The sequence below is a fragment of the Dysidea avara genome, chromosome 12, assembly GCF_963678975.1.
Source record: "Dysidea avara chromosome 12, odDysAvar1.4, whole genome shotgun sequence".
Classification (NCBI taxonomy): Eukaryota; Metazoa; Porifera; class Demospongiae; order Dictyoceratida; family Dysideidae; genus Dysidea; species Dysidea avara.
This window is the reverse complement of record NC_089283.1, coordinates 5,816,748-5,842,762: the sequence shown is the minus strand read 5'-3', so window position 1 is coordinate 5,842,762 and position 26,015 is coordinate 5,816,748. Positions and strand designations below refer to the sequence as shown.

Genomic DNA, 26,015 nt, shown 5'->3' with positions numbered 1-26,015 from the left:
ACTAATAAGGTGTAACATTGTATTGCCATGACTACAGTGAAGTCTTATTAATAGAGTTACCATGAGACCAAAATTATTCAATGAGGTGGTCTTATAGATGAGGTCAATAATTACATATAAGCTGTGTTTTGGACATACTAAAGGTGGTCACTATAACAAAGTGGTCTTATTAAAGAGGTGGCCAGTAAGTGAATACAATTTACTGCCACCTAATAGCTGGCACATGGTTGGTCTCCAGTACTCAGTTCCATTCACACTCATCTTGGCTCTGAGATAGTTTCTTATAGTTTAGGTCAGTTAACCTCCATTAATAGTCATTTGGGCTACATCACCATATATAGTAGTGGTACACACCTTCAAAACATGATGGAAAAGATAGACAATGACTTATGATGATAAAGCTCCAGAAAGCTGTCACAGTTTTCAGATAACAAAATTGTGGGCAGTCTGTAACCACAATGCCTGGGGGTATACATGATGACCTACTATGACTTATTTAAATGTTTGTAAACCTTGTTTATACATACAGTTACTATGTACCACATCATTACATCATAATAGTTCTCTGAATGTCTTTTAAAACAATTCTCCATCCCCTACAGTTAACTTGTAACAGAAGGTCTGCTGGGATTGAGTCCCTCAAAGGTACTATTGTTACTTGCCAACTACGGTGAAAGTGGTCCAACATTTGAAAATTACAGGGGCTCTGAAAACAAAGATGGCTGGCTGGATCAAAACTGTGTAGTCTACTAGATAATCTGTGTGTTGTAGTCTTACATGATGGGCGGGAAGTTTGAAGGTCGTCTCGCCCTTCACCATCCAAGAGACGTGTAAAACCCAAGATAGAGGCATTGCAACAGTCAGTCAAACAGGGAAACGTAAAACCGCACATATTGTTAATACAGGATTGCAGGCTGTCCAAACGACTTACATGAGACAAATGAATACAAGATGGAACCGTACTCTAGCATAGGACTGATCCAAGATTTATAAAGTGTAAAATTATCTTGACATTCAAAAATGATTGGCAGCGATATAACTGACCTAAACATTGTCGTCCACAGCTCAAAACATTGTCTATATGAAAGAAGAGTCAAAAGTAAATCCGAGCACTTTGAATTAACTTCTGGAATTTGAATGTTATTTAAAAATAGGGGAGGATGGCTGGAAACATCGGACTTCAAGGAAACCACTAATGAAGATGTTTTTGCTGGGGCAAATATGACGTTCCAAGGTTGGCCATATTTATATAAAGCAGTCAAATCAGCATTAAGGTAATAAGCTACATCACTTAACATAAACACTTATCATAAACACTTATCATAAACACTTACAGATTTGACATCAAGGAGGACTTGTTGGAAATCATCATTACTGATCTTGTTGGTCAATCTTTGACCTGTAATGGAGATGATAAACCTCCCTGATATAAACTATTTTATATGTCACACTTCACCTCGTAAACAACAAACTAGAAAATATATTCTCAGCTTTTTGTAAAAAGCATGAAGTGATTGTTCTATTAGAGTATTATCATAATCTGGCAGACACATAACACAAGAAGTAAACCCTTCATCCACATGTAATGTGACATCACTACCCAGAGAACACTGCCTCATCTGTTATCCTACTGGTTTAAACTTACTAAATAAGCTGCTGCCTTGCACAAAGAACCGTAACTTTTGAAGCATCTGTCTAATTATGGCCATGTAATTTATGTCATTATACTTGTGAATGATACGTAGGGTTTTACCATGGTGAGACCAAAACTAGCCGAGTAAATAACCTTTCAGTAACGAAACATCTAACATACTTTTATAAAATGATCCATAACTTGATGGTGGTTGCTCTTATAACCTTACAACAAATTCCATTCACTTTGCCATTAAATTTTCTATCAGGCCATATATAATTCATGTCAGCAACCCACAATCAAAATTAAACACATGGCAATAACTTTGAAACACAACTTGCTATTCATCAAATCAGCTGTACTGTAGTAACAGTCTCATTTAACCTTCTCCAAGTAGCCTAGTGACTCAACAGTGGCGGATCTAGAATTTTTAAAAGGACGTTTCTGAAAGTTGATATAGCTAAATAAGGCATCTGATGACATTCATCTGGAAAATTTTTAGATTTTAGAAGTTCTGAGAACAGATTTTAGGCTATTTTTAGTTACCAATTACAACAACTAACTATAGGGCAAATATGATGACTACCAATGAGTTGTTAAAGTTTCAGCCACTTGCCATCTACTGCAAAAATTTCACTCACTGAAACTTTTCCTATAAGGTAGGCCAAAAACTGTGCTTCCCCATTTCATGGTGAACACAACGAGAGAAGTACAAACACTCCACAGCTTGTTGCATTAGCTATGAGTGGTTAAATAACTTGGTCACTGTACAATCAATTGTTTTGCTCTTCTTGTTGTCTATCACTACACTCTATCAGATACGTAAGGGTTAAGCTACTAGCTAGCTAGCTAAACCTAAATGGAACTTTTTGCAGTTTTGTTTTCTGAAGGTATGTAGTGAATTGTTTTTGTTTTTGTTTTTGCGACAGTTTGTTATACTTTCACCAAAGGATAAAACCCTAGATACTGTTTCCTTCCTTATTACATCACAGATAGAATGGTACAAATTGTGTAGCCTTAGCACTTACTGTATGGAAGTTACAGCACTCTATTTACAGTCATGCATTATGGCCAAAATATCAGCCTATGGATTTCAGTGCACCTTTTATTAATAATTGCGTACAACTTTAAGGGTACAAATTATAGCGATAGACATCAAGAAGAGCAAAACATTTGATTGTACAGTGACTAAATTATCTTACCAACCATAATTATGTCACATCACAAGTACAACAAGCTGTGGAGCACTTGGACTTATCTCATTGTGTTCACCATGAAATGGGAAAGCACAGTTTATGGCCTACTGTATAGACCCTTTGCAGGTGAGCTGCTGCCATAGCAACATCCGCCATTTTGGAGTACAACATCCACCATTTTGGAGTACAACCCTGATAGTGTGGGGGAAAGCGTACGTTCAACCTGGTCAACCTTTGCTGTGGAATGCAGAAGAAGCTCACTTCCTGGGTATTGTTTTACTATTATAGAAAGCAACACTACCAGGGTTGCAAAACGAGTTGTACTCCAAGTTGTTGGATGTTGCTATGGTAGCAGCTCACCTGCAAAGAGAAAAAGTTTCGATGAGCAAAACTTTTGTAGTTGAGGGCAAGTAAACTTAAACTTTTGTGGTACAGCAAAGTATGGTAGCGCCAGCTAAAAGCGCTAAGCCACTGTACTCTTCTCAAAGCTCATGAAGGAAGCTGGAATGCTGCTACAAGGCATAGACTATAAGTAACACATCATTTTTGTGCAAAGCCAGACTACCGTATAGGCATTTCAAGGGATGAAACTTTCACGAATTTCGTGAGTAATGACAGCTTCATGAAAATATAATCGTGAAATGATGAGATTGCATACAGCTATATATTACCAATGTACAAAGGTTTTCTAGACCTTCGTGAATTAAAAAATGTGAAAATCCGATTTTACAGTTTCGCGAAAGTTCCAGCCCTTGAAAATTTCCAGCTATACGGTATGATGTGTACATACACTTACTGATCAATTAGAACAGTGGGGATAAGTGTACACACAGCAATGGAGATGGCATATCTACAAATTGCTGCCACAAATAAATGGGTGAAGCTCCATGTATGACTACAAGAGTGACACACAACTTGATAAGTGGATGTGACTCAGGAAATAAACTGGTCTACGTTGTCAAGCAAATTAAATTTATTTAACAAGTGAGCCACACCCACATATTCTATAAAGTGGGTCAGACCCAACAAATACTTATCACAGGTAGCTACTGTATAAATAGTATTTGAGGGGAAATTTTGTGGTTATTGACAAAACCACAAAATCCATAAGGATGGTATATTTAGCGGAATGGCGGAAACAACAGAATTGTAGCTTCCAGATTATGCACAGCCTTAGAACACCCATAACCACCTAGCTTTTCACTGTTACATATATAAAAACAGCTACATATATAGAACCAAGAGTTAGTAATAAGAGGGGAGAGTGTCTAACGCTGTATAGTCCTGTAATAGATGATTGCGCAGAAGTTAAATGGCTTCCTTTCCGTGTAACGTACAGACTGGCTAGTATATATTTGCATTTAACCACAAAGACTATCCCAGACACAAGGGCATGTGTTCAATGTTCAAGTTCACCACGAAGAGCATTGCTCTGTTGTGTAAAGAAGTGTGGCTGTTAACCTCGAACATAACTCTGGGGGAGCGCGTCTGAGAAACCAATAACACTGAACTGAAGCTAGGCGGAGTATCACCTCCAATTTTCACTATGTCGCCAGGTTATCCTACCTCTGAGTATTCTTCAATTGAAGGAGCACTGTTCCCTGTACGTACCAGCTCAGTCTTTGTTTCAGTCTTCAAATATTCTCAAGGATTCATCACGGTGTGGCTAAACTAATTACGGTAACGAAACGAACAAATACTAGCCAGTCTGTACGTTACACGGAAAGGAAGCCATTTAACTTCTGCGCAATCATCTATTACAGGACTATACAGCGTTAGACACTCTCCTCTCTTATTATTAACTCTTGATAGAACCCACCACAATTAAAGCGTATGGTCTATGTATTGCAGATTTTCTGTCTTCTCGCAGCTTAACATCATCTGTAGCAATCAATTCTTAGAGTGTAGTCATATCTAAACCCTCACACCCCATAACACATGTTACTAGAAGCGCCTTCAAGGGGGACGCTTATAATTGAAAATCTGTAAAAGCCACCTTGAGAAAATAGAGTATGGCCACCTAAAACTAAGCCTGACCATTCAACACCAGTTAAAGAACATTCTAGAATGCTCTTATCACGTGTTTGGTAACTAGCTATAAGGCACTTCTAGTAGCATGCACTTGATGGTGCGTTAATTGGAAGGTGATGGTAAAATTCATTAAATTAACTGATGAGGCTCGAGATATGACTACTAAAGTCTAAGAATTGATTGCCACAAATGATAGAAGACAGAAAATCAACACTACAAAGACCATGTGCTTCAATTGTGGTGAGTTCTATGTAGCTGTTCTATGTAGCTGTTCTATGTAGCTGTTCTATACATAACAGTGAGGAACTAACTGGTAGTGGATGTTCTAAAACTATCAATAATCTGTAAATGACGATTCTGCTGTTTCCGCCAATTCCGCCATTCTGATAAATATACCATCTCAAATCCACAAAAGTTTCACTCATCAAAGCTTTCCCCATTGGCCTCTAATGTTTAAACAAGAAGGCTGTTCAAGCTTGGAAACGGTGACAATACAATTTACGTAAACAAAAATACAATTTACGTTTGCTTCATGGTACAGAAATAAAACAAAGATATACTTAATTTTTACAAAGAGGTAAATCTGATGGTATAGAAGTTATATCAATTAGAGTATTGTGTCATTGTTTGCTGAAATGATTAAAACTTGCACAAAATTATATTAGTAACATGTGGGTCAGAAATGGTACTCATTACAAGTTCACTATCTCATCAGATTTTAGTACAACACTTTCAAGACTTGTTAATGTAGGTGAACCGTAATTTAGTACTTCACAGTTATCCAACTACATAACAGTTAGACAGTGTAAACAGGCAAAGTTTACCAAAAGCCTCAGATAATAAACACTGTTCATACTGTAACTTCTACACATATCAACAGTAATGTACTGTACATTACCCTATTCAGGATTTAACAGTACACAACACAAAGTCAACAGTTACACAGTTTTGTTGACTGACCTAAGATGGTGGCATCATCCTCAAAGTTTGTTGTTAGACGATCCCGATTATACTTGCAGAACAGTGACAGGTAAAACCTGCTTACATGAATGGCTGACCTAAAACAACAAAGGCAACATGAATGTTCTATTAGAGTACTTCATGATATGTAATACAGTAAAACTGAAATTATACCAGTTTGACATTGGAGGATGTACACAACACAAATCCTGTAATACAATGTAACTCATTTCACTAATAAATGTACAAGTGTCAAAATTGTTGGGAAAATTGTGAATTAAGTGTACTGTCCGAGTGTCCGTAATTTCAAAGCAACACAAAAAATTATGGGTTACTGTAGTCAATTGGATACATTGGAGAACCTTTGGGGGCCAAATCTTGTGACCTCACTAACAAGGTGTCTTTATTAATGAGGTTATAAAGTACACCTTCACAGTTTTTTGGGACCTATTATAGCGGCCACTATGATGACATGGTCTTATTAAAGAGGTGGCTGCTACTGCTGTTGCCGCCACTGCCAAGTGAGATATCACTGTAGTACACTGAGGCCACCTACTGTACAACACACAACTGATGGTCTCAGTTCACACTACACTGTAATTCTTCCTCACACACATACAACACATAATGGATTGTGTTGACTGGCTCCACAAGGACACAAGTTGAAGAAGTGACATAACACAAGTGGACAGTGTGTGGGGCCATCATGATGACTATATCATAACTTAATAGCAACTAATAAAAGAGTAGTCTGAAATGTGTGTATGAGCAGTAACAAGTGTCTACATTTACTATCAAATAATATTATAGTGTAGACATGTGGTATACTTGTGTGTGTACATGTGTCTAGTGTGTATACTTTATTGTGATGTATGTAGTACGTTTGAGTGTACAAGCAAACTGTGTTTTATAATAGATAATGTATGTGAGACTGTTCACAGCTGGCTCAGTCTAAGTAAATTATTCTTTAAAATTATCCAACTACGTACATTAAATTTACAACACAGAGAAATCTCAGCACTCACCCGCCACTTAGCTCCTAAACTGGTTTATAATTAACAGGTATAAATGTAGCTTGCTAGTACCCACCAGACCAGGTAGCACATTCCTCTCCAAACTGATACTGTCCTTAGGGAATGCCACTTTGTAAGGGGGAAAAGGAGTTAAGTAAATGTTACAAGACTGAGTGGTCCATCCTCCCACTACAGATACACAAACTGATGGACACCTTATATTTCAGATGCTAAGAAATAGTAGTTAACCCATCTAACCTGACCACTTTGGGACCACACTGCAGTGTCTACATTAGACATGTACTGATTTCAAGTGTATTAATGTATGTACGTACATTAATGGGACCATATACAAGTGTCCTGAAGGTGTTCTTACTAAATGTGTTATGATTTCAGGAGTCTGAATTTGTGTACGATAAAGAGTATCCTGATTATTAAAGTGGCGGAAACTGTGGAGAGGTGTCCTATAATATCAAGCTGTCCACATTTCAGAGTATCATGATAATCAATGTGTGTAGCAGAATACAAAAGGCCAGTGTCTGATTGTCAAGGTGTCTGCTTGAGAGGGTTTCATACAAACCATACAGACAACTGGACTGATACATACAGGAGGTACTTTACAGATGAGTAATCTCCCATGAGTAGTTGTTATCAGTGTAAACAGTAACAATTCAAGTGTTAATAATTGAAGCTGACTAAGTGATGAGAGAGGCTAGCCACAAGTACACGTTAAATACACTACTTCAATGAGAAATTACACTACTTCAATGAGACCATCGCCATTACCTGTAATGGCTCCAATGCATACCACACATAATCATGCATGCACGTACCACACACAAAGTAAAGCAAAGCCTCCGGCAGCCATGCAAAACACAGCCATTGCCACAGCACTGGGATGCCTGTGCACCACTCAGGCACTTGAGCCTTGTGCAGGCAAATCCTCCTGGAGCAGGGCTAGTAACTCGCAGGAGGGCTGTCCAGGTCTCATGGAGAGAGGTCGCGGAATCTAAAGTTTCACAATGACCCCAACACCACTAAGCGAGACAAGGACAGTTGTGTATTTACTTCCCCAGTTTACACCACACTCATCAATGCTGGAGCATACTTGTTCTCCACTGAAGCTACACACACACGCACGCATGTACGTACGCACACACACACACACACACACAACAATAACAACAACAAATGATGCACTCAACTAGCTCAGTTTTATGATGCTCGTCAAAATCCTGTGCCATGTGTTTGAATACTTCAGTGGAGTACAAGTATGCTCCAGCATTGATGATGTTACTAACGTAGGTCTCTGGCTTCTCCACATAACATAACACCTATAGCAAAACACAGGGTAGGGAGAGGAGCCATATGAAACTATTTGGATTCTTTTTTAAAAAATTGTTAATTTAAAAATGAAGTAGGGATCTATGCAATAAAAAGTAGTGAAACAAGAGATGAATGATGGTATCACAGCATACTGTAGCTCAGTGGGGAGTCCGTACTTTGGTACTGAACCAAATAATAATAACTAATGTGCCAAAGTAGGGACTTTCCCACTGAGCTATGCTGTAATACATTGTTCACATTCACCTTCACATTGTTATTAACATTGCTGTATTGTATATTATATGAACTAGTACTATTCCATAAAGGTGAATTTCATCATGTAAAATGTCTCTAGGATGATTTCAAAGTCGGAATTTTTGTTAGCGCATGAAATTTTCACCACAATCCCTACTTAAACGGTACTACTGTACCGTTTGATTGATGTTAATAAAATTCACAACATTCATTAACACCTCTCTCAATTACATAAAACACACTAACCAAGTGGTTAATGTGATTGGGTCAAATTAAGCCCTACTCAGATACAAGCACATCCCATATTTCCTTGTATCAAAGCTGCATTTGAATAAATGCTTGTCTCAATTACTAGCAGGAAGAGAGGATTAGGAACTTCATTTACAACTAGTCCCTACAACAGTATACAAAAAGGATGTCACCTCAGTAAAATATAGAGTGGAGATATTCTAACTATTGAAAGTTTTTTTTGTCATTTGTAAAAAGTGTCTGATATGAAACCTCCTCTAAAAAGATAGTCCATAACTAGGGTTGTCCTTTAAGAGGGATTCAACACTATTTGATAAGTACCAGACTATAGTATGTTCACGTTGAGCTGAACCATCAAAAACATTTAATAACTCATGGATGCAATTACACATGATCTTGAAATTTGGCTCATTTGTAGTACTGCTTGACCCCCTAAAAATATTTCAAAATCTTGTTGTTCAAATGTTAGACATAATATTTACAGTCAATCAAAATTTTCACAATGCATTTCCTATGGGGAAGCCATATAAGTACAGTGCCCAATACAGTCCTTTCCCAAACTTGTAATGGAGCCAAACCGTACGCGTCTGTTGTTGACACCTTTGCTGTTACCAATAATCATCTGGTTGGCTGAAATGTTAACTCTGTTGAGAAAAAATCCACTTTTAATTTTTAGCCGTTTTTCAGGATTCAGCTCAACGTGAACATACTATAAATTGGTCCCTTTGTGTTAAATCTATAACTTCAACATGGTACAACAGTGGATACTATCTATGGCTTGTATAGCAGTAAGCCTTATCACTTTTATCTGCTATATATAATTAGTGACATCGTGACACTCTAGCTGTATTGTGACAAGTACACAAAAAATTTTGGAATTTTCAGCTAGAGTAGGGACCATAGCACATGGATAAAAAGTACTGAAACAAGTTGGAGTAGTCCATGATATTAAATCACTGTAATAAGAAGTGTTATATCCCTACTGTGCTCAAGATACCATAACGGAAATGCACAGTAGGGATATAACACTTCTTATTACAGTGATTTAATACCATAGACTACCCAATTTGTTTCAGTACTTTCATTGATGTGCTATGGTCCCTACTCTAGTTGAAAATTTCAATTTTTTTTTGTGTACTTGTTTGTTAATTTTTTTTGTAAACAATTTTATTATGACTGGTGAACCCACGCATACTGCATCTGAAAAGGCACCGCGCGCCCCAGCTATATCAATTATTATCTGAAAAGTGAAGTATCCATTATGCTTCGTTGTCAGCTATGTTCAACCCGTTACACAGCATTTCGAATCAAAAATTGTTCGAAAAGCACCTCTACAATCCACGCATACCAAAAGAAATCATGTCGCATGCCCCAATCATATTAATTATCGTCTGAAAAGTGAGGTATCCATTACGCTTTGTTGTAGACTATGTTCAACCTGTTACACAGCAGTACGAATCAAGAACTGTTTGAAAAGCACCCCTGCAATCAAAATAGCCACGATGAAAAATACGGATGATTTCTGTTTCGAAGGGAAGCCATCATGTGCTCGCGCCAAATCGACACCTTTCCCTGTCAGCAAAGATGAATGGGACACAAAGGAGGACACTGGTAAGTCCATGAAGAATGCATTGTACGTACTGCGGTATGCCAAAAGGTACCTGTCGGGCCAAAGCGACATCGAACAGCAAAAAATCAAGCCCTGCTATCGAGTTACGCTTGTCTGAAGGCATCGGTCAGTTACTCAGTCAGTAGAAAATTCCGTTGAATAAAATTTTTTTAAAATTCCATAGCAACTTGTTGAAAGCATTTTGGGTCGATCTGAAAGCTTGTTTGGGCTTAGTTTTACCTCACCAATACTGCCTCATTGTCATAAGGGAAAATCGAGGCTGGTTTTTGGGTGATATTATTTTGTGGGCCACGCCTACTCCTTTGTGGTCCCTACTACACAGTTACTATCGTGCTGTATGATACTACTGACATACATGTTTGTGTATAAATATTTTGATTGTGCAATCATAACCATACAATAGGCATGAAAGGGGGTAATACCCTAGAAGCTAACACCAAAATGCCCTGGAATAAGGATAAATATACATAGTGACATCACTTTGCATAAACACTTACAGGATGACATCAAGGAAGACTTATCATCACACTGACTTTGATCTTGTTGATAGATGGCAGATCAATGTTGACCACATCTTGACTTCTAATAGAACATTAACACTTGTGATATACACCATTTACAACTGTACATGTCACACTTCACATACAGCAACATGCTCAACAAACTTGAAATTGTTTTATAACAAACATGAAGTGATTGACTGTTCTATTTAAGTGTTCTCTGCAGACACATATTATGTGTACGTACTACAAAAAGGAAAGCCTCAGCAACCATATAATATAACATCACTATTCAGAGAACACACTGGGTACCAGTATACCATCCAAGTTCTAGGAGTCTAGTACACAGAAATAGTCTTGGCCATGGGAACCAGTTGGAGGTTGTACCAGGTGTGTGGTTGGTACACACAAAGACAGATACCACAAACACTCACACTTGTACACACAAACACATGTACATGCACAACACACACATACAGTACACCTTTATGAACCTGTTATTGTAGTGTTGGTTGTACATATATTTCCTATATTTCCCACCGAAGTATTCTCTGCTTGTGTTGTTGTTTCTCATGATGTGAAGTATCACAACGGCTATGTTTGCTGCTGGCAAATCTATCACCACCTGTCATACATGTCTTCCAACCAACTGGGATGAAACAACATCAATCAAGTCCTCTTGTTTGTCATATCTGTTGTACACACAAGACATGGAGGACAAAGAGGAATGGTGCTCACCAATTAGATGTACATTGCTAAGTTATTCCACTCCATCTAGTTGGCTAACAGCTGGCATGTTAAGATCATCCACAAACACAACCTACCAATGAACATTAGTATTAATAATACAAGTAATGTTCCAGGGTTCTGCCCAGAAATCCTAAGTGGTGGTCTAAAGTTAACATGAATTGATATGCTGTGTGTTATATTAGGGTATATTGCACATGTATAAGTGATATATCTAAGAATTGTACTGGTCGGATTTAAGAGGGTACTGGTCGATTTTTAGAGGTACTGGTTGCTTTGAACCACTGCCGACCAGTGTGGGCAGAACCCTGTGTTCCCTTACAGTTCTCCTGTCAAGTGGTAGACTAAGTAATCCTTGAAAGGTAGTCTGGGGAACACAGTCCCTCAGTTTCTGTGGAGGACATTTAATAAATTTTATACTCATATTTTGAGTGTAGAGTACAATTGCAGTATCATATGGTTTTCATTAAACTTGAGCTGTGTTTCCATAAGTGATTTGTGACTGAAATAAATTGTGACCTGCTAACTAGTTGGGGTTTTTTTGCAATGTGTGAATGTGTTCTACAAAAATAATTTGTACACATTTTACTGACTTCAGGAAACACAGAAACAATACTCAAAATTTATATACAGTACCATCATATTTGTCTGTTCATAGAGAACAATGTGTTTGTTTTCCTTTGTACCATCAAGCAACATGAGTTACGTGTTATTATTGTTACTAGGAGAAGTGCCAACAGCTTCAGTCTCGTGAGCTAAACCTAATCTCCTTATCAGGTTACAATTTGGTGTTTCCACTGCACTAGGGACCAATGTAGTGACATCCTTGTCCAGCAGGTTATCCATCTCTACATCAGACACTTTGTGGGAAAAACAGGATGTGAGAAGTGAGTACATGTTATATGTATGTGATAATATGCGACCGTATGAAAACCCCGACACAATCGTACAAACCTAAATTTACAGTGTAAAGCATTGAATACAATGTGGGGGGGGGGGGGGGAATAATTGCATATTATTTAAAAATTCTGTAAATATTTTGTGTTCTTAGTGAAGAGAGGGCCTAATATTAAAACTTTGATATCATCTTACTCATCTACTCAAGAGAAATTCGAAAATCTTTGCTTCGTTGCAATAGACACAAGGATTTGAAAGTTATGTTCGAAAGTATAGTACTCAATCGTTCTTTCTTCACTTATTTCACCTTTGTATGTAGTTAAGGTGATACATGGAAAACTTATCCAGTAATCGACTCCCCTACTTATGGTGAACAGGATGGTGTTGTACTATATTTAGATTTTCCTACAGCACGCATGCGCACGTTTTTTTTGATTGTTGTAACCTGTAATTCATAGTGAGCACGTTTGTAGTTGTGATGTATCTTTTCTGATCTATATGATTTGGTGTATCTTATTGGAACTTTACATGGTGTCAGAAGTGGCCGAATAAAGCGTTCCTGATTATGGAGAACTTAAAACCACCTAACGAACTTGATCTATCACCAAATGGACGTACCACTGTAGCGGAAAAATGGCGCCAATGGAAGCAAACTATGCAGTTATTTATCGATCTAACCATGTCTAAGAATACGGAAAAAGAAAAGTGCAGTGCTTTTCTTTACACCATTGGCCAAGCTGGTCGCGACGTATACAACACAATGACCCTCGGAGAGGAGGAAGCTGATAAGATTGACATACTCTTCTCCAAATTTGAAGCATATTGCAAGCCGAAACAAAATGTGACGATCGAGCGATATCGTTTTAACACTCGCGCACAGGGCGAAGAAGAAACAATTGACCAATACGTGACAGAGTTGAGACTCATTGCAAAGAACTGTGGCTATGGCGACCTGGAAGACCAGTTAGTTCGAGACAGGATAGTTTGTGGAACTAACTCAGAAGAGGTGAGACAGCGTCTATTACGAATTGACGATCTATCACTTCAGAAGGCTATCTCCGTTTGTCGTGTGGACGCAGAGTCCAGGAAGAGCTCCAAGTATATTGCTGAGACGAGTGGAGAAGTGTTTGGTCTAAGGTCTAGCAATAAACCACACAGGTTCCGAAGAGAAGTCACCAAAGATACCAAGAAATTCACAGAAGGTCCGAGGCGTCCTTGTGGTTGTTGTGGTCTTGTGCACAATAGAAAGCAGTGCCCAGCATATGGCAAACGCTGCCACAAGTGCAACAAGCTCAATCATTTCTCCAAATACTGCAGAAGTTCTAATCGCACAACAGATGCGATCGAACAATGAGAAGATCCATGCAAGCCACATGGGCATAGTCAAATGCAAAAGGAGGGCTAAAGATGTTCTTTTCTGGCCTGGGATGGGAAGAGATATTGAGGAACGAATAGCCACATGCGAAACATGCTCACAGCACCAGTTATCTAACACTAAGGAGCCAATGATATCTGATGAACCACCAACACGGCCGTGGGAACTGGTCTCGACAGACTTATTTCACCTTGAGGGAGAAGACTACCTACTCATTGTAGACAGTTACTCACACTACATTGAGATTGTTAAACTCAAAAGCACAACAAGCAAAACAGTGATTGAGGGTACCAAATCAATATTTGCGCGTCATGGCATACCCAGAATAATCAAAAGTGACAATGGACCACAGTACACATCGGGCGAGTACAAAGAATTCAGTAAGAACTGGGGTTTCCACCATGTAACTGTCAGCCCATACTACCCACAAGCAAACGGATTGGCTGAGAAGTCAGTACAAATAATCAAACGCTTGATAAAGAAAGCTAAGAGTGATGGGAGAGATCCCTACCTAAGCCTACTTGAATACCGTAACACACCAATAAACAATGTTGGATCTCCAGCTCAATTATCTATGGGTCGAAGACTAAACTCACTCTTGCCATGCACGTCAGAGCAACTAGCTCCCCAAGTGATTGATCCCAAAAAGGTCACTGAGGCCACTAGACAGGTGCAAGAAAGGAACAAGAAATATTATGACAGAAGTGCTAAGGAACTCCCCGGTCTGAAACCCAGAGATGCTGTCAGAGTTCAAATGGGTAACAAATGGGTTCCAGGAACAGTAAAGGGACTGGCTGACACTCCGAGATCGTACATTGTGAGAGTACCTGGTGGCCAAGAACTTCGCCGAAATCGTAGGCATCTCAGAAAAGGTTCCTTGCAGCCAGCAGCATCAGTACACACAGATGATGACGACGACATTGCTATGCAACCGGCGGAACGATCTGTAGTGGAAGACCCTAGTGAGACACAGGCTCAGGAGTTTTCGCAAACCTCAAGAGGTCGAACTATCCGTACTCCAGCGAGGTATCAAGATTTTGTGAAACACTAAGCTATGAGCAGTTTGGACTTTTTTTTCTGCTGTGTAGTAGGGGGAGTTGTACTATATTTAGATTTTCCTACAGCACGCATGCGCACGTTTTTTTTGATTGTTGTAACCTGTAATTCATAGTGAGCACGTTTGTAGTTGTGATGTATCTTTTCTGATCTATATGATTTGGTGTATCTTATTGGAACTTTACAGGTGTGACTTTCAATTCCATGTGTCATTCCGGTTATAAGTTAGTAAAGTTACAAGCGTTTTAGTAAACACTTGTGATCCTATACTTGCTGAACAAATTGATCTTTCTGTTGTTGCTACTTTGTAGGACTGTAACTCCCAAAGTTACATATATGATCTGTAACTTTGCCAGAGCATGCATTTGGCTAATTATATTATAAGTAGATTATTATTATTTAATAAACAGGTATTCGAAAAGTGTGTGATTGTGTTCAGATCCGGTCACATTTGTGCACATGTATTGGAGCACTACTCTGTGTATTAGTCAAGAGTAGATTATGGTTGTATCATATAACTATCTATATGTAGCTGAGAAATGTGAAAGAAAAGAAATGATTTGTTTCTTTACTACCACCAACCAACATTGGTTATGTGTGTTGTTTACATTGACGTAACTGAATGTTGCCATTTCATAGCTTTATTGCTTGTGAGTACACGTAGGCCACAACTACACCTTGATGAATTCACCAGTTTGTGGTGACCACAACAAGACAAGTCCCAGCTGTGTAGACTGTTGTACTTGTAAGTCTTGGTCGGTGTAATAAGAGCCTAGATTCTATTTTTACACTAGTGCTGTACAAATCAATTGTTTTACTGTTCCTACTGTCTACCACTACAACTCCAAGAGTATTTAACAGATCAGAATGAAACTTCAAAAATGTCGTCTAGGCAACAAAGAAGTTGCAGGGTGTACATAAAATGAAATTCAAGAAATGCAAACTATACTATGTACAAGTTGAGCTGGATCAGCTAAAAATGAAAAGTGGTCAAGGGAATTAGCATTCAGCCAATCAGGTGACAGTAAAATTATTGACAACAGACATGTGTGGTTTGGCTCCATTACAAATTTAGGAAAGCTGTAATAGACACTGCGCTTTTCATAGGAAATGTATACATTGGCCATAAATGTTGTGTCTGACAAAAAGATTTTTGAGTGGGTCAAGCAGTGCTGTAAATTAGCCAAATTTCAAGATTGTGTGTAATTGCATCCTTGAGTTATTAAATGCTTCTAAGGACACATACATACTTGAGTTTTTGTTTCCTGGTCCCAATTGTGACATACAGTTATCTATGGTACACAAAGACAGTCGCTATATAGATATGCTCTCTATAAAATTTTTGTGAATGCAGTGCACTTGGAGGATTGTTAACCTAGTGATTGTTCTATTAGAGTATTGGACTATTTTATTAGAGAATTTTGTGTGGGAAATTTTCTTTGGTTATCAAGGACCTGTACCCCTGTGCTCCTTTGTATCAGCCACTGTACCAGTAATGAATTAGTAATACCATCAACTGTAGTATTTACTGTAATAACATTTGTGCTATAAAAGAACAAAACACAAGAATATCTGCTCTTATATCATGTGATGTTTAGTTGAAGTGAATAATTAGTGGAAATGTCAACAACCTCACTACAGAAATTTTGGCACCTAAGGAGTTTGACAAGTTTGTTTTGAGCCATAAAGGGTGTGAAATTTGTCAATGTTTCATGTTGTATGGTAAACAAGTTAGTGACTGTTCTTCAGTGATATACTCTGTAATGTGTAGCTCCTCTTTGTGATGTCATTGAAGTGTCATTCTACCTGGAGACTAATACCTTTATACCGAGGTGGTCATGGCTGGTTGTACTAATACTAGGAGAGAAAGTTTCAGGAACACTCAGTTATAATAATGTACCAGGTAGGTTCCTACAGTGTACATAACTACTCATTACTATATTCCAACTGTAAAGCTAAGTCCTTGAATGATTATCCACTACTTTAGTAACTATAACAGAATGAATGAATTTTCTACTATCATGTGGTACTGTATCATGAAGAACTGGGTTTTTCCAGCCAATAATATCACCCTAAAACCATTCTTTTTATGGGGAGTGTATAAACAGTGGAATGGACTACTGGAATGGTGGAATGGATTTTTTTAAAGTTCAATATCATTTTTTACATCCAAATAAGTACAACTCCCCTTATGTAAGAAAATAAAATAGGATTCCCCTTGAAGTCAGCTCTTTTAGCATAATTCACCTCACCATAGACAAAGTTTACCAATATATTGTACTGTAAAGTAAGTTATGAACATGCACAATAGCAGTTTATTGGGAACACTAAGAAGACTCCTGACTTTACCCTTGTTCCTAAATGATAAAAATTTAGCTAGCTAGCTGATTACATGAATGCATTGTAAAAGTACATTCACTGTATAATGAAGTATTCATTTATTATCAACTTTACCAGTTAGGCACTGGAGGACGAACACAGAAGGCAGAGCCTGTACAAGGTGTTTACCACTAACGTATAGGAGCCTAAGCGAAAATCTTTGGGTAAAGTGAAACGGGACTATCTTGTAAGCATTTACAATGAGCCTTTTCCACAATTATGTCAGAAAACTAAATTTAGGCCAAAGTTCATTGTGGCAGTGCCACATTGCACAATGAACTGAACCACAGTTAGTTTCATACAAGTAATAAAATATTGAGTTTTAAGTCATACAAGTGTTGTGGTGAGGAAAAGTATACTAAAAGAGCTGACTTCAAGGGGAATCCTATTAATTTGCTTACATAAGGGGAGGAGTTGTACTTATTTGGATGTAAAAAATGATATTGAACTTTAAAAAATTCCATTCCACCATTCCAGTATTCCACCATTCCAGTAGTCCATTCCACTGTTTATACACTCCCCTTTTTATGACAGCTTGGCAACATTGGTTAGGCACAGCCTAGCCCAAATACGTATGTCTTAGACCAACCCCAAACCCTCCAAAAAGTTTCAGTGGAATTTTAAAGATTTTCTATTTCACAGAATTTTATTCTGACTAATTAACTGATGCCTTCAGCCAAGCATAATTTGACAAAGGATATAGCTACGGGCTTGATTTCTTCACTGTTCAACGTTGCTTCATTCCGAGATGTGCCTTTTTGTCAACTGCAGTACGTACAATACACACATCATGGACCTGCCTTTATCCTCCAGTTCTTTTCGTTAACTACACAAGGTGTCAATTTGCAATAACACGATGCGGCTTCCCTGTGGCTGTGTAGGTTGGTATCTTGTCTGAGTTTTCCATAATGACTGGATTGATTGCAGAGATGCTTCTTGTGCTGTTCTTCATTTGTAACGCTGTGTAGTGGACTGAAATAGGTAAAAGTGAAGCATGTAATGGCCACCGTTCAATCTCAAGTAGTTGGGGCTTGCGAATCATCTGTATTGTTTGTGGTGACCGGATTGATTGCGGAGATGCTTTTTACTGCTCTACGTTTACAATAAAATGAACATACAACAGTGTAAATCTTCCCTGTAGACTCGAACCTCAGTAAGAGATACCATATATAGCCAGCAAGCTCAATAAGATCCTATACCGCTGTAAAATGGGATGAACAAAGCTGATAGCGAAGCGTAATGGCTACTTTACTTCGAGTAAGTAATAATATTGATACCTGGAGCACCCGTTCAGGTGAAAACATTAACTCTGGTGCCATCCTTTCTTTCCATGTGGTAGTGTATGCGTGGGTTCACCAGTCATGATAATATAAAAAGTAAATGAACAAATATAAGGAAAAAAAAATTTTTAAGTTCAATTAGGGATCATAGAAATGAAAAGTAGGGAAACAAGGGAGGTTGCCTACACCTGCAGATATACTAGTGGACATTTAATATTAATATAGTCATGGGTATAGACTGATGAATGGATTAACATTGTCCACTAGTATATCTGCAGGTGTAGGCGACCTCAGTTGTTTCCCTTTTTTAAGTACTTCGTATTCTATGATTCTTAATTGAAATGCATGTTCTATTGGTTTTCCCTATGAATGCTTGTATGTTGTGTATCACAGTCCTGGTGTGTCAACTGTACTAAAGTTTCTTCTTATTTTAATACAATCCTTCACAAGACTATATGTGTGTAATGTCACTATTTTATATGAAAGTGACCTGTAATTACTGCTGTTTTACAACAACATAATTGTGTTGTTTCACACAATTTTTTTTTACCTCTATGGTATATGTTTGACTTTGTTATTGACCAGCCGTCTTGTGAAACAACATCCTCATTGATGTGAGAGTGTGTACATTACCAATAATTGTCAAGTGTTGGGTGGCTGTTAATCATCACCATGTTTTACAGTTTGGTGCATGAAAGTGATGGGAGTTACACTGACAGTATCAGAAGGTCATCAACCATGTCACCAACTTGAGATGGTTCATACAGTCACACACCTACAACAGTGAGGGTAAACTGAACCAATATGACCACTGAGAGATTGTGTGTTGTGTTTGTTTAGGATGTGACAACTACAATATCCTACTCATGGTGGTGTTTCATATTAGCTAGAGCATCTACTGTTTCACTATCAATACTACAGAAATGATTGGTCATAAAGAAGCAAGTTGGTACTACTTAGAGTGTAGTGTAGTGTTAAACCATTAGACCCTTAATAGTAACCCACACAACTCCTAGTGGAAACGTCTAAATGACCTGTGTCTGCGTCCGTGTGTGTGTGTGTGTAGTGAGGGACCTCTCTAGAATAAATCAATTTAATAGAAACTTGTATATGTGACCCAGGCTGGGAAAACCGGGCTTATCGTCTATTTAAAAGTATCAAGAAATGCCGGTTTTAAGTATTTAGTGTGTTGTAGCTCGCCAATGGTTGAAGCTATGTGTACCAAATTTTCACACTTTTTATACCAATTCTTTACCTTCCACAGTATCCAATGTGCAAGTAGCCAACTACTAAGTTTCCCACCGTATTACATAGTTTTTAAACCAAGGTTGACTGTATCAGGCCAGCTGCAAAATGGGTGGGAGGCAGGGAGCCTGGAAAGCGGGCAAGATGGTGTTCAGATATTGAAAAGGAAGGCGTAGGGATGAATAAAGCCAAGTTTTGGGCCATTGAGGTCTCAAAATTGGCCAAAATGAAAGGAAATTCACAGCAGAGGTACTTATTCAACACCACAGAGCTGTACAGCCACATGCAGTCATCCCAGGCTGACCAGAGCTCCATTAAGGCCCCACACCACACATACAGATCGCCACTGAGCTTGGGAAAAGCAGCCAGCGAAACCAGACCACTCAAGTCTAGCTGATTTTGATTGTGGAATTAGATAGTTTATTCATGTAGCTTTGTGTCTTGGGTGAAAAATCAAATCTGCTGACATGGGCGATAAAACCGGTTTTTTCAGACTGGGTCACATATATTAAAGCATTGCCGCTAGTGCTATTAGTATATGAAAAATGCGGCCAAGATGCTAATAAAGCACAAGGCTTCTTTGCTTCATGCTTTATTAGCATCTTGGCTGCACGTCTCGTGCTTTATTTTTCCTTTAAATGATTTATGGAACTTTCTAGCCATGTATTGTAGCTTTACTATACACTAAGACTTGCAATTATCACGCATTGTACAAATTATTAGCAGCCTGAATGCAGAGTAGCTCACGTGTAGTTCACTATAGTTTAGCATACATCATGTATTGTTGCAGGTTTGGTGACAACCCACAATTGATTCTGTTGTGACACATGGTAAAGCATTTCAGTGGTATCTCCAGGACTTGTCCGTTTACATTAACAAATGTAACAGCAACGTTACCTTCTCCCACCCACCATTGAAACATTTAGGTATGTCTATAAAAGCAATCCAGTGGTAGAACTCATATTGGCTGGGGTGAATGATGCGGTGAGGCTATCAGCTTTCACCAGCTTGGGTGATTGGTCATACTGGCATGAGCACTGCAGGCTATTAGCTTGTACTGGAGCACGTGGGCAACTGTGCTTTGTTGCACCTTTATTTGTACAAATAAAGCACTCTTTGCGGTGCAATAAAGCACTGTTTTCCCTAAAGTGTACTTTATGACATTTAAAGTACACTTTTTCCTTTGATCTCATCCACACAAAGTTCTATAACACATTTTAAAGGAGGTTTTTCTTCAAGAAGTGTTGTATTGACAAGGGACCTCAGAAAGTGTTCTTACGTATTTTAAAATGTATTGTGTTTTTGTGCAATCTACCAAAATGTCACTAAAATGCAACACAAATAAAGTTACAATTAATCTCTCTTAACCACTAAATTAAGTGCACATCATGTGCTGTTGTGTGGTGCCGCAGTTGTTGTGAAAATTGTAAAGAAACAATTTCCATGGTTTCATCTACCCTTAATGCCTCTATGATGGTGTAATAAGGACAAAAACTTTGGCCCAATCAGATCTGGTTAAAACATTATAACTCTGAAAGAGGAATACCTCAGCAAAAAGTAACCAAAAATTCTGGTCCCAAAATGTCCGTAATAGAGAGGTTCCACTGTACATCTTTTCCCTCTAGCAACAGCAGAGCAACATCCAAATATGGTAGTGGTGTGATCAGTCAAAGAGCGCTACTGACAACTACATTTTACACCAGGTATATGATATTGTATGACATCATGTAATCACTGAAGGTGTCCGTTTGTCAGGAACAACAATATCGTATTCCAGATCATGTGGGAGTGACATCATTATAGCTGGGTGTGGCATATACGAGGTAGTCAGGTTATAAGAGTAACTGTTTTATTATTGTAATCTCCTACAGGCTACAGATCCAGTAACAGCTACTATACAATATCACACTGAAGGATACAAGGTGTGAATGACTGATCAACATGGTAATCATCAAATTAGCTGGAACTGTCAAGTGGCTTCTTTTGTTTATGTGTTGATGACCAAATATGAAACGTACAATATCGTCAAAGAGTAAAACCAACTTCTATGAGTTGTAAACTGACTGCTCTTCTGGAAATGGAATCTCATGAACATGCTCTCTTGTTGACAGATCAGACACCTAGATCACATGAGACAGCTGGTGGGTGAGGCTCAAGCTTTTTCTAGACCACAAGTTAAACCATTATTAGTCAACGATTTTTGCTTAAGTTCCTTGGCTCATGGTAAACACCTCATACAAGCTTTGCCTCCAGTGCCTAACTGGTAAAGCAGATAAAAACAGACAGTGATACAAGGTGGTGTGGTCAGCTGATAATTGTATAACATCAATCTACATAACAGATGGTACATCCTAACTGTTATTTACTAGAGCAAATTATACACTGTGATTTGTACTGGTGAAGATTATGCGTGATAATTAGAGTGGCTCCTAATGTCCTTGTGGAACCTCAGTTATCTGGACCCCACTTATCTGGATTCTTAGTTAACCGAAACTTGCTATATTAGAGTAGTGACTGTTCTTTGTGCTATTTTAAGGTTAATTATACACAGTTTCAAAGATATGGACTTTTTAGACTTATGGATCACCTCTGGTCCCAAAGGGTTGAGAGCTGAGGTTCCACTCTAATCCACTGTATATACATCAACATTGACTTAGATGATAACGAAACTCAGATCTAAACACACGGGCCGCTTATGGAGACAGATTAATTTTTTGTTGTATTTATTAATAAGTAATAACTAATTCATCAATTCTTTCTTTCATTAAAATTTCCTGTTGTATGGTACATAGAAAGGTTTAGAATTTCACCTTTACTATGTACAGTAGGATGTTAACACAATGGTGAGATAACAGTGTAGAGGTGAGGAAGAGGTTCAATTTTAGTTAACATGATAGTCTTTTTGTAAACATGTAGCAAGCTTCTTTTTGGGTTTTCTACACCTGTAGCTTATACCTACCACATTGTGAGGGACCTCATAATCTTCTCTTGTGTTGAAGACTGAACAGGACCTAGTAGTGACTTGATCCTACAACATGTAGTCTAGGTGTGTACCACAAGTCCACAACTGGGATATGGAACTACCTCTACTAACACACTGACTTGGCCAGCTACGGGATTTATCAGGATGTGTGTAGTTCATAGAACAGTATCCCACACCACACATGCACATACACATGAACACACTTGTGTACAGTTACAACATGTGCACTGATATTTAGAATAATACCTGCAGCTGTGCCTGATTAGCTAAAAGGTGTTCTTGAATTGTGACCAGTGTAAGCAGGTTATAACTCAGTGGCCTCATGCAGTAATTACTAAGGGATGCAAGCCAAAATCCTTGGATCTGTCCTTAACGTGCTGGTTTCTGCAATTCAACGCCATGCATTAAGTTCGGACTGTCACAGATGTCTCTGCACCAAAACATAAGGTAAATGCGGGTATTTCCGGACAGCGCACAATTCCGGACACTTCGTGTATAGCACCCAAGAATGAATCAACTAGAACACACTTTTCGATTTTTATAATCCCTATAAGAATAGCTATTCACACCAGAAATTTCAAGACAATCCGTTGTTTCGTTCCTGGGCTAGCTTGGTAAAGGTGCCAAAGTGTCCGGAATTGTGCGCTGTCCGGAAATACCCGCATTTACCTTAAGGATATAAACAAATGGGCGGCAACCAGCTGAACATACCTTCGATATTGTTAGCTGCTAAAGTAGTCGTACTACATTATAAGAGACAGCTACGTAAATGGAGAACAAAGCAATTTTAGGTAAGAAATCTATAGCTAGTGAACTATGATATATCATCGTTCACTACAGGTAAAGTGTTCCAACACTTCTTTCCACAATTAGTAAACATCCTACCAATGAACGATGTCACGTTCACTGCGCAATTGTTCTCATCCAAACTCCTTCCTGGTAATGTTAAAGATCAAGTGGGGTCACAAGCTACACAAGCTGATAAAGCAACATACTTTCTGGATCATGTGATCAAGCCATCATTAGCAAGTGGTGTTGGTAGTAGTTTTAATAAGCTCCTTAAAGTGATGGAGGATAGTGAGTATGATGATGTGAAGGAACTATCAAAACAGATTAGAAGCCGACTAAAGGAGAGTCCAGCTGAGTCTGGTGAGTTGACCTGAATAATTTTGAGATGAATTAAGTTACATTGTGGTCTGTAGGTCTCCATTCAGCTACTACACAGTATACTAGTGGACCTCCTACTGTAAAGAAGTTGAAGTCTAGTCCAATAGATGTCATTGTTGTTAGCAGGTTACAGTCAAGGTACTGTAAACACTTGTCCACTAATGATACTGACTGGCCACACTCGTACATTCGATTGGCTCTGGTGAAAGGAGAAAAAGTGACTAGAGCAGATAAGAACTTGGAGGAGATTACAAGACTTACATTGCAAGGACAGGTTGATGAGATTTTATTGCGAAAGGAGGTACTTGGTGGTCTAAAGGACATCTTCCATTATCAAAACAAGCCTTGTCCTCGGCTAATACTAATAATGGGAGCCCCAGGTGAGTATTACAAAGTATCAGTAGTAGTGATGTAATATGAGTTGTGTAGGTATAGGCAAGACGACCCTTGCCAATGAGATCTGTGTGAAGTGGGCCAGGGGTGGATTTTTAGCAGAAGATTTTGATCTTGTGTTGTTGATTCCATTGAGATCAGCTCATGAGAGACCTGTTGAAGAAGTGGTGGTTGAGTACCTTGGTGGAATAGAGGCATATGAACAGTTAAAGAAATCAGCAGGTGAAAGATGTCTGATAATTTTCGAGGGACTAGATGAGATTTCAGTGGAACGTCAAACAAGTGATGGACTCCTGGTAGGTGTGATCAAAAAATGTACAGTACTGGAACAAGCAACAATACTGATCACGTCAAGACCTCATGCATGTAAAAATGTTAAAGCTGGTCGAACTGTTGAAATTGTCGGGTTCGGTAAAGCTGAAATAAGAGAGTTTGCACAAAAAATGTTAGCAGATTCCCAAACTGTTGAAGACTTTCAAACACATGTCAACAATTTTCCACACATTCTTAGCCTTTGTTATATTCCTGTGAATTTGGTAATGATAGTAGATATATTTCAAACCAAAAAGAAGCTTCCATCAACTATAACTAGGTTATATGAATTTTTCATTGTAATGATAATGAGGAGACAAATTGAAAAGGAGAGTGAGAAGAAGCCATCTAGGTCACATGTAGCAGTACCAGTAGCCAACGACATGAAGTTGTGTCAACTATTGAATGGTATCCCCAAAGAGGCAGTGAGAACAGTGTTTGTTTTGAGTAAATTAGCATATTGTGGCTTCTTTGAATGGTATAGCACTGCAGGTTTGTGGAGAAAGGATCCAAAAATTACATTTGTGATGAAGGACCTTACCCAGTGTGGTAGTGAGGTGACTGCTGACTGGGATGGGTATGGTCTTTTAAAAGCCACGCCCACTCATGACGTACCTGTAGACACTATTACATACCATTTTGCACACCTTACCATTCAAGAGTTTTTGTGTGCACTTTACATGTCAACACTATCTGACCAAGAACAGCAGCGTATACTGAGTGAACACTTTGATGATTTTCCTAATGTGTTTATTTTCTTGTGTGGTCTAACAAAATTAGTGTCTCCTGTAACAGCACAATTTGTGTTGGAGAAATTGAAGCAAAAGAGTGAGAGTTTACTTGTTCCAAACACTGTTGTTCTTACAGCATTACGTTGTGTGTATGAAAGTGGAAAAACTGATCCACCTCAGTCAGCTACTCCTTTTAAAGTGGATTTGAGTAGCACTACTTTGCAGCCATATGACTGTCTTTGTGTTTGTCACATATTATCATGTTATCCAGTGGTGAAGGTGGATATGATGAGCTGCCATATTGGTGACAATGGTGCAGAGATGTTAGGAAAGAATTACAGTGGCCATGTACTACAAGAATTGATCCTTTATGATAATGATCTCACTGTGACTGGAGTGGAACATTTGATGAAGATTGTGATGAAAAGTTAGTCCCACTATTAACTGTTGATATACTGTGTGATGTTTGTGTGTTAGTGAATTGACAACACCTCACTGAGCTGTATGTGTTTGTAATCTGTACTGTTATCATTATACAGGTAGTGCCTCATTAAGAGTGTTAGATGTTTTAGTTTCATGTAAATGATGAAATTGATGCTTCTAGGAAATTCCACACATGTGCATACAGTAACACGAAGAGTTGTAGTATTGGAGACT

At 38.4% G+C, this 26,015-nt stretch overlaps 2 protein-coding genes across 2 annotated transcripts in view; one reads left to right on the top strand and one right to left on the bottom strand.

The window, feature by feature from the left end:
- The window catches only part of LOC136241011 (SEC14 domain and spectrin repeat-containing protein 1-B-like), a 39,555-nt gene that overhangs the window by 1,540 nt on the left and 12,000 nt on the right, over positions 1-26,015 (bottom strand). The window lies entirely within an intron of this gene.
- LOC136240998 (protein NLRC3-like) overlaps positions 23,425-26,015 on the top strand; it is a 69,857-nt gene continuing 67,266 nt past the window's right edge. Inside the window, exons 1-4 of the mRNA XM_066032096.1 lie at positions 23,425-23,546; positions 23,596-23,904; positions 23,958-24,302; positions 24,352-25,785. Coding sequence (XP_065888168.1) covers positions 23,525-23,546; positions 23,596-23,904; positions 23,958-24,302; positions 24,352-25,785 — 2,110 coding nt within the window. The 5' untranslated portion in view covers positions 23,425-23,524. The remainder of the gene's footprint in view (positions 23,547-23,595; positions 23,905-23,957; positions 24,303-24,351; positions 25,786-26,015) is intronic.